We start from the raw sequence: 16,028 nt of genomic DNA on the forward strand, positions 1-16,028 counted from the left end.
GTGCATAGCAGAAATAGAAGGGGTTCAGAGATGTATAAAAAAAATGATTAGACACACAAAAAGACTGAAATGGTTCAGGCTGTTTAGACACCAGAGAAAGGACAGGTATAGAGAAAGGTAGACTGGGCTCTCCCATTCACCTTTTCCCATAATACAAAAACAAGGGGATACTTAATGACCTCGAAAGGCAGGTAATTTAAAACTGATAAAAGGAAATACATTTTACCCTACACTTAATTAATCTGTGGAGTTCATTGGCATTAGATAACATTGCGGCCAGAGTTTAGCAGAATTCAAAACAAATTAGGCATTTGCACAAATACTTAGAACATTCCCAGTCACACAAAGAATTTGTAGAACATTAGAAGAGTTATAACCCCCTATGCATCGGGGCACAAGCCAACCTCTGGGTGACAAGGATTATGAAGACACTTCTGTTAGGTTATTCCACAACTGACCAATCCAAGGTTTCTTGCACCTTCCTCTGAAACATCTGACAGATGCAGGCTTTTGGATTAGATGGACTATGGGTTTGATCTGGCATAGCTACTGGCATGTTCCTATATTGATTAATGTATCCATGAGGCCCAGGGTGCAGAGATTTGGGGTTCCATTTTGAAGAGGTGGCTGAGGGAAGAGAAGCTGAGAAGGGCGTTGTGCTGGCAGAGGACACCTGAGGAATGGAGTGCCAACTGCTGGGCATGTAGTGGCTTCAGCTGTGCCCGGCAGCCTGGGGGGCAGTGCTGCACCTGTGTCTAGGAGGCAGCACAGGAGTGGAGAGGTGGGCCAGGAGGAGGAGCTGCAGAGCCAGGCTGCGAAAAGTCAGGGGTACTATCTAGTGAGACTGCCGCAGTCCTCTGATATCGGAAAGGCACGTCAGGGCTGAAGGGTTAGGACATAGTGAGGATGTGACACGGAAAGTGTCTGCGCTGTAGCTGGGACTGAACCTCCCCAACTGGGTAGACAGATTCACACTAGACAGATTGAGCTACCGTGCTACAAATAGCAACGTGGACATTCCACCAAGGGCAGAAACTCGGGTGTGGCCCCTAGGCTGCTGCAGGCCAGCTCCAGACCAAGCTGCAACATCCCCACTATTTTTTTTAGCAAGGTAGCCCTGCTAGAATGAATCTGTCTACCCAGGCAGGCAGGCTTGCTCCTAGCTGCAGTGTAAACATACCCATGGATGTCCAGGGCCTGCAGAGGTTCAGTGGGATTAGCCACCCTTTCAGCTTTATGATTGCATGAGAGCATGGGCGTTTGCATAGAGGGCGCTGTGGTTTTGTAGGTATGAATTCCTCGTTCATAAAGAGAATGTGTGTAGCTGTATGTTTGCAGACATGCATGGCTGGGGTTGTGTGTGCTGCATTTGTGTGTGTATTTGTTTGTGTCTGGTGTTTTTAGGTGTTATTGGTGGGCATGGGGGTAAGTGGCTGTGTGTCTCAGAGAAAGAGAATTGCCAGGTTGCTGATTTGTTCCTGTGACTTACGCTTTCCAGCTATTTTATTTTTATTGCTCACAGTTCAAAGACCAAATGTTCAAGTGTTTAATTTTCTGTGCTGTTGTAAATGTCTGGAGAAAAAAATGTAATCTGGCTTTGCTTTGATACTGATGCAGAACAGCCTGATCAGGGAGTAGCTGCTATCTTGGCATTCTTTTTTAAAAGCGCCAATTCAGCAGTAAGCAGTCTTCTGCACTTTAAAATGGCCCCCGTGCTGATCTGTTTATCTGAGAGCTTATACTATATCCTCCCTGTTGCAGCTAGCTTGTGAAATATTTAGTTTCTCCGTCTCTCTCCTATCTCCTTACATTATGACTGGCTACAAATGAACAGAGAACCCTGGAACAGTGAACTTCCCCAGCAAGGATCTGAGTTCAAGCTGCTGGGCTAAAAAAAAGGTAAAATCTTCCCTTGTGTACATAGTGGAACCAATGTTACGGAGCAGCAAAAATGGAAAGCCCTAATTGCTGGGGGACCACTCACATCCACAATGCAGGGGAGGAGGTCAGGTTATGGAGAGCCCCGCCTAGGGACCACTGCATCCCCTATGTACCCAGGAGCTGCACCCTGTGGAGGTTCTCTTCTAACCCTAGAGGGTGGGGGGAGATCTGGGAAAGGGGACTAGTGAGTGTGCAGTGATGTAGATCTACTGCCCTAAACTCCCCCATAAAGAAATGTTCAGAGTCAGACCCATGTCTAAAGCAGCAGGAAGCTAGGTCTGGAATTGTAATTTCAGTGGTGTATGGCCTCAGAAGCAGGAACCCTGGGGATAGGGTGACCAGACAGCAAGTGTGAAAAATCGGGACAGGGGGTGGGGGGTAATAGGAGCCTATATAAGAAAAAGACCCCAAAATCGGGACTGTCCCTATAAAATCAGGACATCTGGTCACCCTATCTGGGGAGCTGGTGGGGAAGGACTCCCCCAATCTGAGTACAGGGTTACTTCATGTTTGATTTACACTACTGTAACACCACTGACTTCAATAGAGTTACTCCTGATTCACACCAGCATGAGAGGAGAACCAGGCCCACAGACTCTCTGAACACCAGAAAGATTAGAGAAAACTCTATGAGACAGATCCTGCAAACACACCATTCCCACTAAAGTTGATGGGAGACTCTGTGTGGAGGGAATGCAGGGACTGAGGTGCGTGTGTGTGTGTGTGTGTGTGTGTGTGTGTGTGTGTGTGTGTGTGTGTGTGTGTGTGTGTGTGTGTGTGTGTGTGTGTGTGTGTGTGTGTGTGTGAGAGAGAGAGAGAGAGAGAGAGAGAGAGTGTGCTTCTGGCAGTCCTCTGGCTTCAAAGCTTGCGCATAAATTAATTTGGAGCATCAGATGTTTATAAATCTGAAAGGTGCATTTGAAGATGAACGGGGTGATATGCACTAGCTCAGTTAGTGGAGCTGACAGTAGGGAATCTGCAGCATAGCTGTAACATTTCAACAGAATATTTTACCTTTTTCCCCATTTACATTATAAAACTTTAAATGTTTTCTGATCTCCCTATTCTGGATTCATTGTTACAGTGTAAGTGGATTTAGCACAGTTGAACGGTACTCAGTGAGAAACTGAGGTTCACTCTTTACTCTTTGTCACTTTTTACAGATCCAGACTAAGACGGCTACCCCTCTGATACTCTTTACCCACAGTTACAAGGTGGGCACTGGCTATGTGAGCTCCCCTCACAACACCCAGCCAATGTGCCTCAACCTTAATCAGGCAGAACAACCTGTATGTGGTGAAAAACATGCTCATTCTCCAAGCCAGTTCAGTCACTGACTTTCCTACTAAGTTTGCAAACAAGGATGCCAACTAGTACCACTTGTGATGTGGGCACCTGTGCTCGCTGAGCTGGAATTTCAGGGTTGACAGATAATTTCCCATGTACTATAGTTTTCACACACATGTGCCAACTTACTGTACCTTGACATAAGCAACGATTTTCAGGGAGATAGTTGCAAGGTAGAGTGAGTTCATCGCAAAGTCCATCAGATTCCACCAGTCATGTACATACTCATTGAATCCACCATCCCACATCTCCTTGATTTCTCCCCAAATAAAACCTGTGGAAAGAAAGAGAGTTTATCTGCCTGGGGGAACATTACTGGCCATTAAAGCAGAACAAATCCAATGTAATAAAAGGCAATTATAAATTAACTGCTTGGGAAAAAATGCCTCATCCTTTTTCCTTCCTACAAAATGTAATAAAGCTGCTTACAGAGCGTTTTACAGCAGAATGGGAAATGCAATCAGAACAGAAATGGGGCAGGCTTAAGCAGTCCTGCCTAGTGCTTCACATACAAAGCACAAGGAAATGCTGCATGAAACACACGTTCATTTTAACTGTTCTAGGCCAAAGTTCCCCTTTAGAAAGTGTGAGTAACCGCCCAGGGGAAATTTGTTATTGATTTAAACAAATACATGATTTGAATTAATGTATTTGTCTTATTTCAGAGTAGCAGCCATGTTAGTCTGTAGCCACAAAAAGAACAGGAGTACTTGTGGCACCGCTGTAGCTCACGAAAGCTCATGCTAAAATAAATTTGTTAGTCTTTAAGGTGCCACAAGTACTCCTGTTCTTTTTGTATTTGTCTTAGTTATTCATAGAGCACCCACCGCTGAAGTATCTAAGGGTAATTCAGCGCTCCTTAATGATTTGACAGCCTTGAAGGCTGATTTCCCTACACTTATCCATAAGACAGGTGACAGTAACACAAGCTTCCCTCCCTCAACCTGCCTCAGCCCTGAGATGGAAGAATCACATCGATTATCTAGGCACATTAATTAAATATCACCTTATTCCATGAATAGCGCCACTGACTTCCATAGGACTGCTTGTGAACAAGCAACTACTCAGATGAGTAAGTGTGTCGAATCTGGCCTTCAGTTTACGGCCTCTTTGCTGAGGCGGTCAGCTAGGGTTCCACTTACCACCATTTGTGGTGGTGGTTTTTGTGACATGGACGTTTGTGCACTAGGAACTGGACTGAGCCAATCAACTCCTTTCACAAATGCCAGCCCCCAGCCTTCAGCAGGGAATTATTCTCAGTTGTTACTAACCGAGGCTAAATTTGCCTACAGTCGTGACGAAAGGCTCAATACCCCGTTACCACTCCCCTAAGTCATCTAGAGTAACATTTTCAAAAGAGTCTATGTGATTTCAGAGCCTAGGTCCCATGTAAGTGTTTAGGAGCTTAAGGGTATGCCTACACTCAGGGCCGACTCTGACTTTTTTGCCACCCCAAGCAAAAAAAGAAGAGCGCCATCCCGCCGTACCCGCCCCCTCCCCCCCGCGAGCGCCGTGCTGCTGAAACCCCTGCCTTACCGAGCATCACACCGCCCGAAGCCCCGCCCCTGAGCGCCGCGCCAAGCCCCCATCCCCCCTCCGAGCACTGCACCACCTGAAGCCCCACCCCCCTGAGCGCTGCGCAAGCCCCTGCCCCCTGAGCGCCACGCCGCGCCAAGCCCCCATCCCCCCTCCGAGCGCCGCACCGCTTGAAGCCCCACCCCCCCTGAGCGCTGCGCAAGCCCCTGCCCCTCCGAGCGCCGCGCCGCACCAAGCCCCCACCCCCCCAGCACCGCGCTGCCCGAAGCCCCGCCCCCCCCCAAGCGCCACGCCACCGAAACAAAAAAAAAACCTCCAGCACTGCCCCGCCACAATTTGCCGCCCCAAGCACATACTTGGTTGGTTGGTGCCTGGCCCTGTCTACACTGCAACTGAGCGGTATGATTGCAGCATATGTAGTCACACACGATTTAACTTAAATCCACCTAGCGCGGGTCACAATAGTAGTGAAGCTGCAGTAGAACCGGTTTCAGTGCAGACTATACAATCCTGCCCTGGACCCTGGGTACACACTTGGGTAGCTAGCCTGAGCTGAAGTCCATGCTGCTGCAGCTTCATTGCTACTGGCCCCTGTGCTTGCTAGATTAAAGCTAGCTGGGGTATGTTTACACATGCTAAAATCACACACCCCGCCTGCAGTGTATTCATACCCTACGTCCCATTGAAAGTCAACGAGACTTAGGCTCCTAAGTGCCTACGGGACTTTTGAAAATGGCACTTTTGCTCCTATGTCCCTTAAGCACTTATGAAAATGTTACCCCATCCCCATATATTTTGTATTGAGTTTACAACATTGGACATGACTCAAGAACCAAGACTTAAATCAGAAAAGAAAGAAAATGCATCAAGAGAGTGGCTAACAAATGTCCGACAACAGCATTATGACGTGATCCTTCAAATTGGGATATCAGTTGAGTTTGTTTTCTAGGACTTTAAAGGTTCAATATGAAGAACAAAGAACATGGAAATGAATTGTTGCAAACATAAAGACATCAATCACATTTTCTTGGCTGATGCCTGATAGGTCACTGGTCAGGTCAGCAGCATGTTATGACCAATAAGGTAATTTTATTACAGTTATCTTAAAATCTTTGCATATACAAAGTAAAATAAAATAAAAAAATCAATGGAGCAGCTTCTGCTGAAGAACAACTATATTGTATTTATTGTGAGCAATCATAGTTAGCATTGTTACTATAGTTACTGTAATGCTGTCTGACTGTACGTGCCTGTTCTTTCTCTCTCTCTTTTACAGATATTTCGTAAATAAAAAGGGACGCTAAAATAGTAAATTCTTCCCTACAGACACATCAGCATCTTATTTGAAGGTCTGTTTTTCTCCATAGAATTTAATATAATTTAAACATGAAGTTGGGGGTGTGGGAAGTGGTAGTAAAAAGGGATGGGTTCGCTGTTTATTCCAAGGTTTGTGCTCACATGTACATTTCAATTGCACATTTGCTAATTCCTATTGTTTGTAGACTACAGAGAATGAGGCTCGGGCTATGTGAGAGCTGGGGGAGGGGAGAGCCTGTGTGAAGTAGCACAAACTCTCCTGTGTTTTTGGTAGAGTTGGTCACAATGGGAAAAAAAGTTTGTTAACATTTTCGCAACTCTGTCCTTTACCCATCCGTTCGTCCGCAGTTAGTATTTTCTATTAATTGTCCTAACTAGCATGTGAGCCTAAAGATGGGTTTTCGAAGAGATGCTTGTTATTAATTTGTTATTCACGCTTCCCTTCCGGTGCTGCAACCTGACTGTCTTTTTCTGGCCCACTGCAGATTTAGGGACTTGGGAGAATTTCTTGCTCAGCACTGGATGGTAGTGCAGACAGAGATTTTTGATACATTAGGTTCATCCCTCGAAAGAAGAAAAGCACTATAAACACTGTGTTCAGTACAGAAAATGGGACGGGGCAAGATCATCTTAATTCACCTGTTTGGCCCCTGTTCATCCAGGAACATTTTCCAGGGATTCCCACTGTGTCTGGGGAATTCCCAGATGCCATGTTAGGGCAACTCAGCATCTCCTCTATGCCACCAGAGCAGCACAAAGAGGATAGAGAAAGCAGACAGAATCTGACCCCCAACTAATTTATCCTCACAACACAACAAGGTAGGGAAGTTTGATCACATCTCCACTTTACACCTGGTGAACTCAGGCACAGAGAAATGAAATACAGCGCTCAGCAGAACATTTTGGATGAAATTTCATTTCAGTGAAATGTGCTGTTTTGTTGAAGCCAAAAAATGTTGTGGAAATGTATCAGTTTCCATAGAAGTTTCAGCAGGAAGGCTTTTGGGTCTGGAGAGAGAACAAGCAAGAGAAACCCATAAATCTAGGGGGAGGGGAGGTTATCCTGTTGGCCTGGGATGGAGGCTAGACAAGTACAAGTCTCTGATTTGGAATAACTTAGGCTAAAAAGCTCTGCTGTGGAAACAGGAGGAGCCAGGCCTTGCATCTGGGTCTCCCACACACGTTGTACTAAAACAGCTGAAAGGTTTTGTTTTCATTCCAGTGCAGACCGAAAACAAATTTTGAAACCTCATTGCTCCGGTCAGCTCCAGTTAACCGACCTGTCCCAGGTGAGACACGAAGCTTGTGGTACAGCCAGGAGTTGAACTCCTTTGAGTCCTAACCCAGGGCTTGACCATTCTACGAATCACCCTTCTGATTAGGGATGGGCCCAAAGTGAACGTGCTGGGCCCAGAACCTTAGGGCTCAGTTTAAAGTAAGTCCAGGTTTAAAACACTGGCCCTGATTGTACGTGCCAGCTGTAGAGCAGCAGGAATGACTTTAGGGGGAAGCTGCATCATGAGCAGCCTTGCGATGACACATTTGGCGGGGGGAGAATGAGGAAACAACTCTCTCTTATTTTATACCTTTTAAAGGCATTTGTATTCACATGGCCTCTAAATTGGGTGAAGCACCTGATCTTGCAGGAGTGGCTTGCTGGAACTGAGAGGGGTAGCCGGCAAGAACACTAGTGTGGAATTTTCCCTCTGCCCATACAATCCTTGGCGGATATTCTTCTTGGCCCTACAGCCTGTTTTCATCAGGAGAAGCAGATTTCTCTTAAGGGAGCCTCAGAATGAGACAATGGTACATGGGAGCAGGTACATTTTAACACACGAGCAAGGTAGAGTAAAAGAAGCCAGATGTGAGATGAAAGGAAAGCTTGTCTTTCCTATGTGAGTCTATGAGGTTTTATTTGCCACAGTGTGCATTTGAGCTCAAGGCAGCTCAGCTTGAAAGGGGAAATGAATTGACTCATCAAACATGGATCAAAATGTGGGTTTTTTGCTCTTACACTTCTGATGGCTCTTTAAGCTGGGCCCCATGCTACCATATCATCTTTATTCTTTGCTTTTGTGAAACATACAGAACGGGGAAGCTGTCACCCGTTTTTCTTCACAATTAGGGCTGCACTAATCAGATCGGAACAGGCAGCTTCTACTTTGACATTTCAATAACCGGCTCTCCCCCGTTCATATTGGAGAGCTAGACTGTGACTTGGGTTATGTGCCAGCACCGGGGGATAAGGCAGAGTAGGAGTCTCCCCCCTGATGCCCCATGTGCAGGGTACATTGGGATTGTGTGCACAGGAGAAGGTGGGCACTGTGCCTGCTGACTCCCCCCAAGTGTAGATGGGTGGGGAATGAGCAAAGAGGGAGAAGACTCTTAGCTGTGCCTCCCCCATGCACCAGCCAGTGAGAGAGAGTGTCACAACTTGTTGCTGGTATAGGCCAGTTATGATGCCCCTTTCCCACTCAGAGAAAAGGGGACGCGAGGACGGAATTGTGCATCAAAGGGACACAGTACCTCCCGCGGCTGCCCTAAGTTGGTGAGGGCTAAGCCAAAAGACACAGGAGATGTCAATAAAAACAACAAAACAGCCCTAGCCCTATAGTTCTGGTAGAAGGGCAGCAGTTCATGACGTTTCCGAATTTGGTTGCCAAACCTATTTACACGCAGATAACACCGAGACTAGCAATTAATCCACATGCAGTTATCATGAGTGTAAGTCTGCCAGTTGAGGCCCAGGCATATTTGTGTTTCCTCTGATTTACCTAGAACCCAGGGTAGGATCATCCATTCAACGACGGTGGGAGGTGGTCCCTGCACATGGAGATCAGTCCTGACAATGTGCTGCGATGCCAGAAGTAGCATGAAGAGGAAGGTTAGGTAAGAACCGGTGTGGCAGATAAACTTTATAAATGGCTTTTTAATGAACAGTCCCAGCCTGCTCTTAGGTGCAATTAAATATGCCACAGAAAGCACAGGAAATAGCAGTCCAATGGTGATGCAGGTCAAGAGCTTGACTGCCCAGTGTTTCCGCCTCCATCCTGGAAAGCCGTCGTACCAAAGCGTAGCTAACAGCTGCTGGCAGTTTGGCTGAGCAACAAACTGGAGAGGGAGAAAAAAGGAAAAGGTTAGAAGGACAAAGATGCAGAGGCTTTTCCTGGACAGTGATCATCATGCACTTGGGATAATTTCCCTCTTTGGTCATTCCCAGGAGCTGTGAGGCCGATACATCCCCTCATTTTCCTCTGGGCTCCTAGTGTGCAAGCTGCAGTGCACCGTGGCAAGCTAGCGAATAGCCTTTTACAGGGATGGACCCGTTTTGTTTTGTTTTTTTTACACAAGATGAAAATCTGTTGGGAAAGAAGAAGAAATGTCGTGTCCCTTTACCCCAAACACCAACCGAGGTCTATGCTAGAGCCAGGGATGGCAACTAGATTTCCGGATTCCCAAGCTACTATCTTAACCATGAGGCTAGTATTTCCCATCAAGGCATTCTGATAATCAGCCTTCCAAACAGGGGCGGGCATGAAGCCACACAGTTAATGTGCCAGGCCCAGAATCTTAATCTGCCATTTATTCAGCCTTGCAAATGGGGCTAAATTGGGCCTAAACCTGACATGGGTATGTAGGTGTCAAGTGGAAGCAGCTGTCCCCAGTTAAGCCACCTCTAAAGGGCCAGGCACAGTCATACTCCCTCTGTTCAGAGATGTGTCACCGGGGCACGAGCTACTTCAAATACAGTGTGAGGGTGCAGGCAATGGGTGGGGGCACAGCCTTGTCCTCCGTCTATTGGTCATCTGAGCTGGCCTGGATGTTAAGTTTAAGCTTTATCAGAGAGTTTAAAGGACACTCCACACTTTCTCTCCCAGAGCAAGATGCTACGCAGACGTGAGTAAGGGTGGCAGGACAGGGAGCTGAATATCGGTAAACTAAAGTCTGAAGGAAACATTTCTAGATTTTGGGGACAGTTCTCCTGCTGATCCCGGCTGTGGAGATCTGTGGCATATTCTGGACCAGTTCTGTATGCAGGTCGGGAAGAGAGGGGGATTTTGTATTTTTTTTTAAGACAGGCAAGATTTTAATGCTTAACTTTGCTCTAAGAGGCCATTTCTGTTTTTAGTATCCCTCGGTAAAACAGTCACTGGTCACACGTGAGCCCTGCTGCTAGAGTTACATAATTAACAGTTACTCTGAGCATCTTCTATTCCCAAGCTGCTGCCTCTCCAAATGCTTTTTTCAGCTTTTGGCAGACTCAAAAGAGCACTTGGCAGCATTTAAAAAATGATTTGGAGACCAGATAGGCAGGAAGAGACAGAGGTGGTAAAACTCTGTGTGTGTGTGTGTGTGTTTGCATGTGTGCCTGAAAGTGAACATATGCATTTGTGCACGCAGGCAGGCACATGCAAATGTGGGGGGGGGGGCGGGGGGGAAGGGCTCGGCATGCGAATGCATGTGGTTATGTGACGTTCCAACAGGGAACGACTGGTGGGAAACTGGATGCACTTTTGGCGAGGTTGTCTGTTGTCAAGGAAAGGTGGGCAGTTGTAAAATATCTGAGACTAGTCAGGGAGAGGGACGCTTTTGATCACAGAACAAAAATGACACTTTTCAGTTCTACTCTGAAAATGACTTTGAAGAAATGGGCTCATGGGATTCTACATTTATGGTGTCTGAGTGACTCCACAGCAGAGGTGCTTAGTTTACAAGTAAAAAGATGTTTTTTTCTAAGCACTAGTCCTACGAACAGCCTTAGGATTCAAAACTCAAGCCAAGTTCTTTCTGGTTTGTGCATCAGCATCAATAATAAATATTCTGCAACCAGATGCTGCCCTCAATTACATCTGGGCAAGCCTATTGCTTTCAGAATATTTCTATTCAGAAACTTTTTGGAACAGAATGTATATTAAGGGCCCTATCCTCATATCCAATCCGAGCTCACTGCAGGATGGAGGCATAAGTGCTTGCTTTTTGCCTTGTGATTTTTTTCATCCCCCTTGATGGAGTTATCCTTAAATTCATAGTTGATCGAAAATATTCCTGTGGGACTTTTCACTCACACTCTACCAGTTCTGCATTCAAGTTAACATGGAAAGCCCATGACCTTAGTTCTAACCATGTCATTTCACTAAGGACTTGTCTATACCAGGAGGGTGTCATTTTTTATTGTTATAGTTATACTGGTATTGTTAAACCAGCAAAACCCTCCTAGTATCAACACAGTTAGATCGGTATAAAAGTGCTATATCATTATTACTGCATCCAAACTTGGGCTTTTACTGGCATAGTTTATTAGTTAAAAAAAAATCACATCCCCCACCAACATAGTAAAACATTTAAGAGTAGGCCAGGCCTCTGAGATTGATTAGAAAATAGATTCAGTGTGGTGAGTAATCTGAAGATGACAGTATTATTTGTTATTCATAGAGGCTCTCTGGAGAAGTGAGATTTGGTGTTTTATAGTATTATTAATCCCTAAGTCACATGGACATTTAGGAAACAGTTATGTGCTCTTTGAGTCATTTCCAAAAAAATGTATTTTATACCCAAACCTGTTCATGGGTCCTACTGTTGCCCATCAGATGAGTTCACATTTGACATGGCAAAGTCACTTTCATAATAAAGATTCCCATGCATACCCAGACCTTTTAACTCTCCATTCACCACTAAAACTGCATAACAAGACTTAGCTCTTACTGGGTGCTTTTCAGCCATGGTCTCAAAGCTCTTTTTAAAGGTCAAGCAGTATCATTCCCATTTTAGAGAGGAATAAACTGAGACCAGGCAAAAAGAAAACCGACTTGCCCAACATCACACACACCAAGTCAATAGCAGAGCCAGCACTAAAATCTAGGTCCCCTGCCTACAAAGAGAGTGGGCAGGCGCTTGAGAAAAGCTTATATGCTCTCCTGAGTATTTGAACTATAAGCTGAAGGATTGCTGGCATCCAAAAGCCAGTATTCTCATCAATGCACTGGTGAAGGGGGCTGGGGGGAATCCTTTCTCAGGAGCTCTCTCAGCACCTAAAGACAGATCTGGGAGGAGTCAAATGGTGATTTACTGTTCAAAGGGGGAAAAAAATAAGAAATTGACCAATTTATAAATGCAAGATAATCCCTTCCTCTTCTGCTATAGCTTTTTAACTATAGTTCACTTTGAAAACCCACATTAAGAGAAGTAATCAGCCAATGATTGATTACAGAAGGGAAACTAACATGTGACAAAAGTCAGACAGAAACCTTTAGGAGGGACTTAATGCCATTATTTTTTGTACATATTGACTTGGATTTTGTTCGCCTATCTTAGGCTCTGTAACAGATTCCCCATATAAGAGATGGCTAAATTTGCAGGAGCAGGTAATTCAAATGGATGTGTTGACCTGCCTGAGTGCTAAGAATAAAAGCCCCAGAAGGAGCAGCAGGTGTCTGTGGTGCGGGACATTTATTTGAGAGAGACAGATTGACACAGGAGGATACAGGAAAGGAAAATCAGAGGAAACACATTTGCTTTAATTTGACTTTTAACACCCCCCAGTCACTGGACAACAGTTGGTATGGTGATGATCTAAGGAAAACTGCAGGGTGCTGTTTCCCAGGACCACTCGAAAATGCTATTATAATATACCAAGATTATAGAAAAGAAAAGAAAAAATCTACATCAAAACAACAGAAATCATTAATTTCCTTTTCCTTTTTTAATCTATGATTTCAGAGGAGTCTAAATCACCGGTTGTGCTTACAAGCCAATGGAACAAAAGACATGGAAGAGTACCTTGCCATCGTTTTTACATTTAAGGGCTCAGACAAGGGTTCTGACTGGATGTTTTCTACAGTAACTTCCATAGTAAAGAGAAGTATGTTTCCTAAAAAAGATCAGCAGTGACATTTCTTATGTGGGAGGGGAAGTATCTTATAAAATATTTCTTCTCTTTATTCCACATAATAAAAAGCAGAAAGGGGAGAAGGAGTTTATTTCCCCACCCCTCACACCGAATCAAACCCAGAGCCAGTAGAGCAGTGGTTCTCAACTTATTACGCATTGTTGGCCTGCATACGTGACCCACAATGTGTTACCTGGGCCGCAAGGGCCGGGTGGGAGGGCAGTGGCAGCCTGGACCCTGACCCTCGACCCAGGATCCCTGCCACGTGGCTGCCCCAGACCCCCACCACATGGGGTGCGCCAGCTGCCCTAGTCCCAGACCCCGAAGCTCGCAGGGCCGGACGGCTTCCCGGAGCTCACAGGGCCAGCCAGGAACCCTGGAGCTCACAGGGCCCCCCAGCAGCCCCAACCCTGAACTCCTGCCATGTGGGGTGAGCCAGCATCCCCAACCTCGACCCCGCCATGCTAGGCGGCAGGGCAGCCAAGCTGGACCCCTCCATACTGGGCAGCCGGGAACCTGAATTTGAACCAGCGCCTGGGTAGGCCTTTCACACACAGCTGAGCTGGGCTGCAGCTATGTGCTAATTGGGCTGCGTGCGGCCTGCAGGCAGTGGGCTGAGAACCGCTGCACTAGAGAAATCAAAATGTTTTTGCTTCTTCTGTTGCTTGTGCAACTTCCAGGCATCTTAAAAGCTTTCTCCCCTCCTGCCAGCTTAACGGCTCATTTTTAAAATGTGCTCTGCTTTCCATGTATCTGATGTCAGTTCTACAAAGAGAATTCATATATCATGCAAGGGATCCTTTCAAGATCAGCTCAGAAAAAAGGAGTGGCAATAAAAATGCCATTAAATCTTCCAATCAAGCCCAGCCCTGCCTTACTAAAAACGCTCCAAAGGAAATTTAACAGTAACAAAAACTTCTCCAAAATGGCAGAAATCATTGAAAGCCCTCTGATTCTCACACCAGGGCTGAGCACCTGCTGAGTTAGCCTTTTACTGTCCCCAAATTAAAAAATATAACACAATATTTATCGCTAATTTTAAAATATTATTCCGATGGCTTTAAATCTCAAGCAAGGTAAGGACCACAGGGAAAGAAGCAGGTGCTTCAGCAGCCATCTTTTTTTTTTAGTGACCAGCAGATCAAGGGTTGGGGGAGCAACAGAGACTGAACCTATGATGGAATAAAGTTGTGTTTCAGTGGAATGTCCATTGTTATCAGGGCTGGCTGGGGATACCATGGGCCATTCATTCCTGTAAAAGATGATTATGGTGCCAGGCACTAAAATAAATGAACAAATAATAAAAAGCTCAACTCTAGTGCTTTTATATATGGAGTAGTCCAAAGCTTCGCACTCCTGGAGTTTGTTTCAACCATAGATCTCAAAGCACTTTATAGAGAGAGTGCCATTTTATCATGCCCATTTTACAAATGGACAAAACTGAGAACCCCAGAGAGATGGTGACTTGCCCCAAATCACACACACTAAGCCAGTGTCAGAGCCAGCCACTAAAACCCAGCAGTTCATTGCAGCAACCGCTGTATACAAAAAATATGATTTCCCTATCTCCATCTTGCCTTCATGTAAAGCAAAGTTACCAGTGCTCTCTGGCAAATCTTTCTTCAGTTCCCTTATGTTCTCAGTCACAAACATTACTTTCATTCTATTCTATAATCCTTCTTCATTTGCCATTGATAGAACTAATGCATGTGACTATCACATTTATTATTTCTCATGAACATACCAGATGCGACAGGTTTTGTTATCAACTAATGCTGTTGCACTGTGAAAAATGAGAGATCTGGAGTATAAAAAAATTGTGTATGCTCCCAATTTTATAATACTGTTTCTGACACAATAACTTCCTGCATCAATGGCTGGTTTATTATTCTAGGCACTTTTTAAAAAAATGATGAGAATATGATGCCAAAACAATATATCTTTTCAATCAATAACAGTCAGGATATCTAGTATTTTTCTCTAGAGATACGGGGCTCAGGGAGTCTCCAAACTTCTCTTCATTTTCTGGGAGAATTGTCAAGACAAGACATTTCTGTTACCACCCTGAAGACATGACAGATAATCCTGTGACAGTTGCTTCAGTGAAAAGGAATGTTCTTCAAAGGTGCTTTTAAGAGTGTACTCTGCTTATATATGAATATAAGTGTACAATGGTATTGAGTAGAGCTGGCTGAAACTCGGGATTTCTGGTTCATGGGAAATGTCAGTATTTGGAAATATAGTTTTGTTCCAGGCTCTCAGGGCTACCAACTTAGGAGTTGGGCAGCATAGGGACCCAGCTCTGCTTTCACCCTAACTGGCTGGTCCTGGCTTGGAGCAGTCCACTCTGGGTCTTCAGCAGCCCACAAGAAAATGAGGCAGGCTTCCATCAGAACCCTGCCTATGATTCATCAAAAGTGCATCAGACCAGAGATGTTCCTGCAAAACATTCTGAGTGCGACAAATTGGGCATTTCCTCTCTATTATTGAGGTTGTGTTAGTTGTTGGCTTGAATTGTCCCCTCTGTATCACAATCAGTGGAAATGGATTCAGAGGGCTCATGTTCCCTGGAGGAGCTATTGTTGAGGAGAACACCAGGAAAACAAGAAATGCAGGAGTTAGGCTGGAAGTAACTCAGCCATGTGAACAGAACAGTGCACAGGGTTTAAGGAAGTTCCACTTGTTCAACTTTACTGCACTCAGCTTCACTCTTTGCTAATGAAACATGGTGGCAGCATCTGAGCAGTGAGTTCTCTGAAGTGCAATAGCTGGCAGCGTGAGCCATGGCACTTGGTCTGATGCCACCCAGAGCCCTGGATTTGCAACACCAAACCTAGTCCAGCAATGGGCCCAGTGGAAAGAAGAGTTTAAGCTGTTCCCAGACCTGGCCACGGGGGAGGATGACGACAGCAGGAGAGTAACCTGTCCTGAATCAGGGAGTCGCTCAAGCTCCCCGTGGGGAATACGGCCATACAAGCCATGGATCTGATCAGGGTGCCGC

At 45.4% G+C, this 16,028-nt stretch overlaps 1 protein-coding gene across 1 annotated transcript in view; it reads right to left on the bottom strand.

The window, feature by feature from the left end:
• The window catches only part of TRPC5 (transient receptor potential cation channel subfamily C member 5), a 148,437-nt gene that overhangs the window by 33,379 nt on the left and 99,030 nt on the right, over positions 1-16,028 (bottom strand). The window contains exons 4-5 of the mRNA XM_045030704.1: positions 8,916-9,252; positions 3,423-3,562 (exon numbers count right to left, since the gene is read on the bottom strand). Of these exons, the coding sequence (XP_044886639.1) occupies positions 3,423-3,562; positions 8,916-9,252 (477 nt within the window). The remainder of the gene's footprint in view (positions 1-3,422; positions 3,563-8,915; positions 9,253-16,028) is intronic.

Source organism: Mauremys mutica, chromosome 9 (assembly GCF_020497125.1).
Source record: "Mauremys mutica isolate MM-2020 ecotype Southern chromosome 9, ASM2049712v1, whole genome shotgun sequence".
Classification (NCBI taxonomy): Eukaryota; Metazoa; Chordata; order Testudines; family Geoemydidae; genus Mauremys; species Mauremys mutica.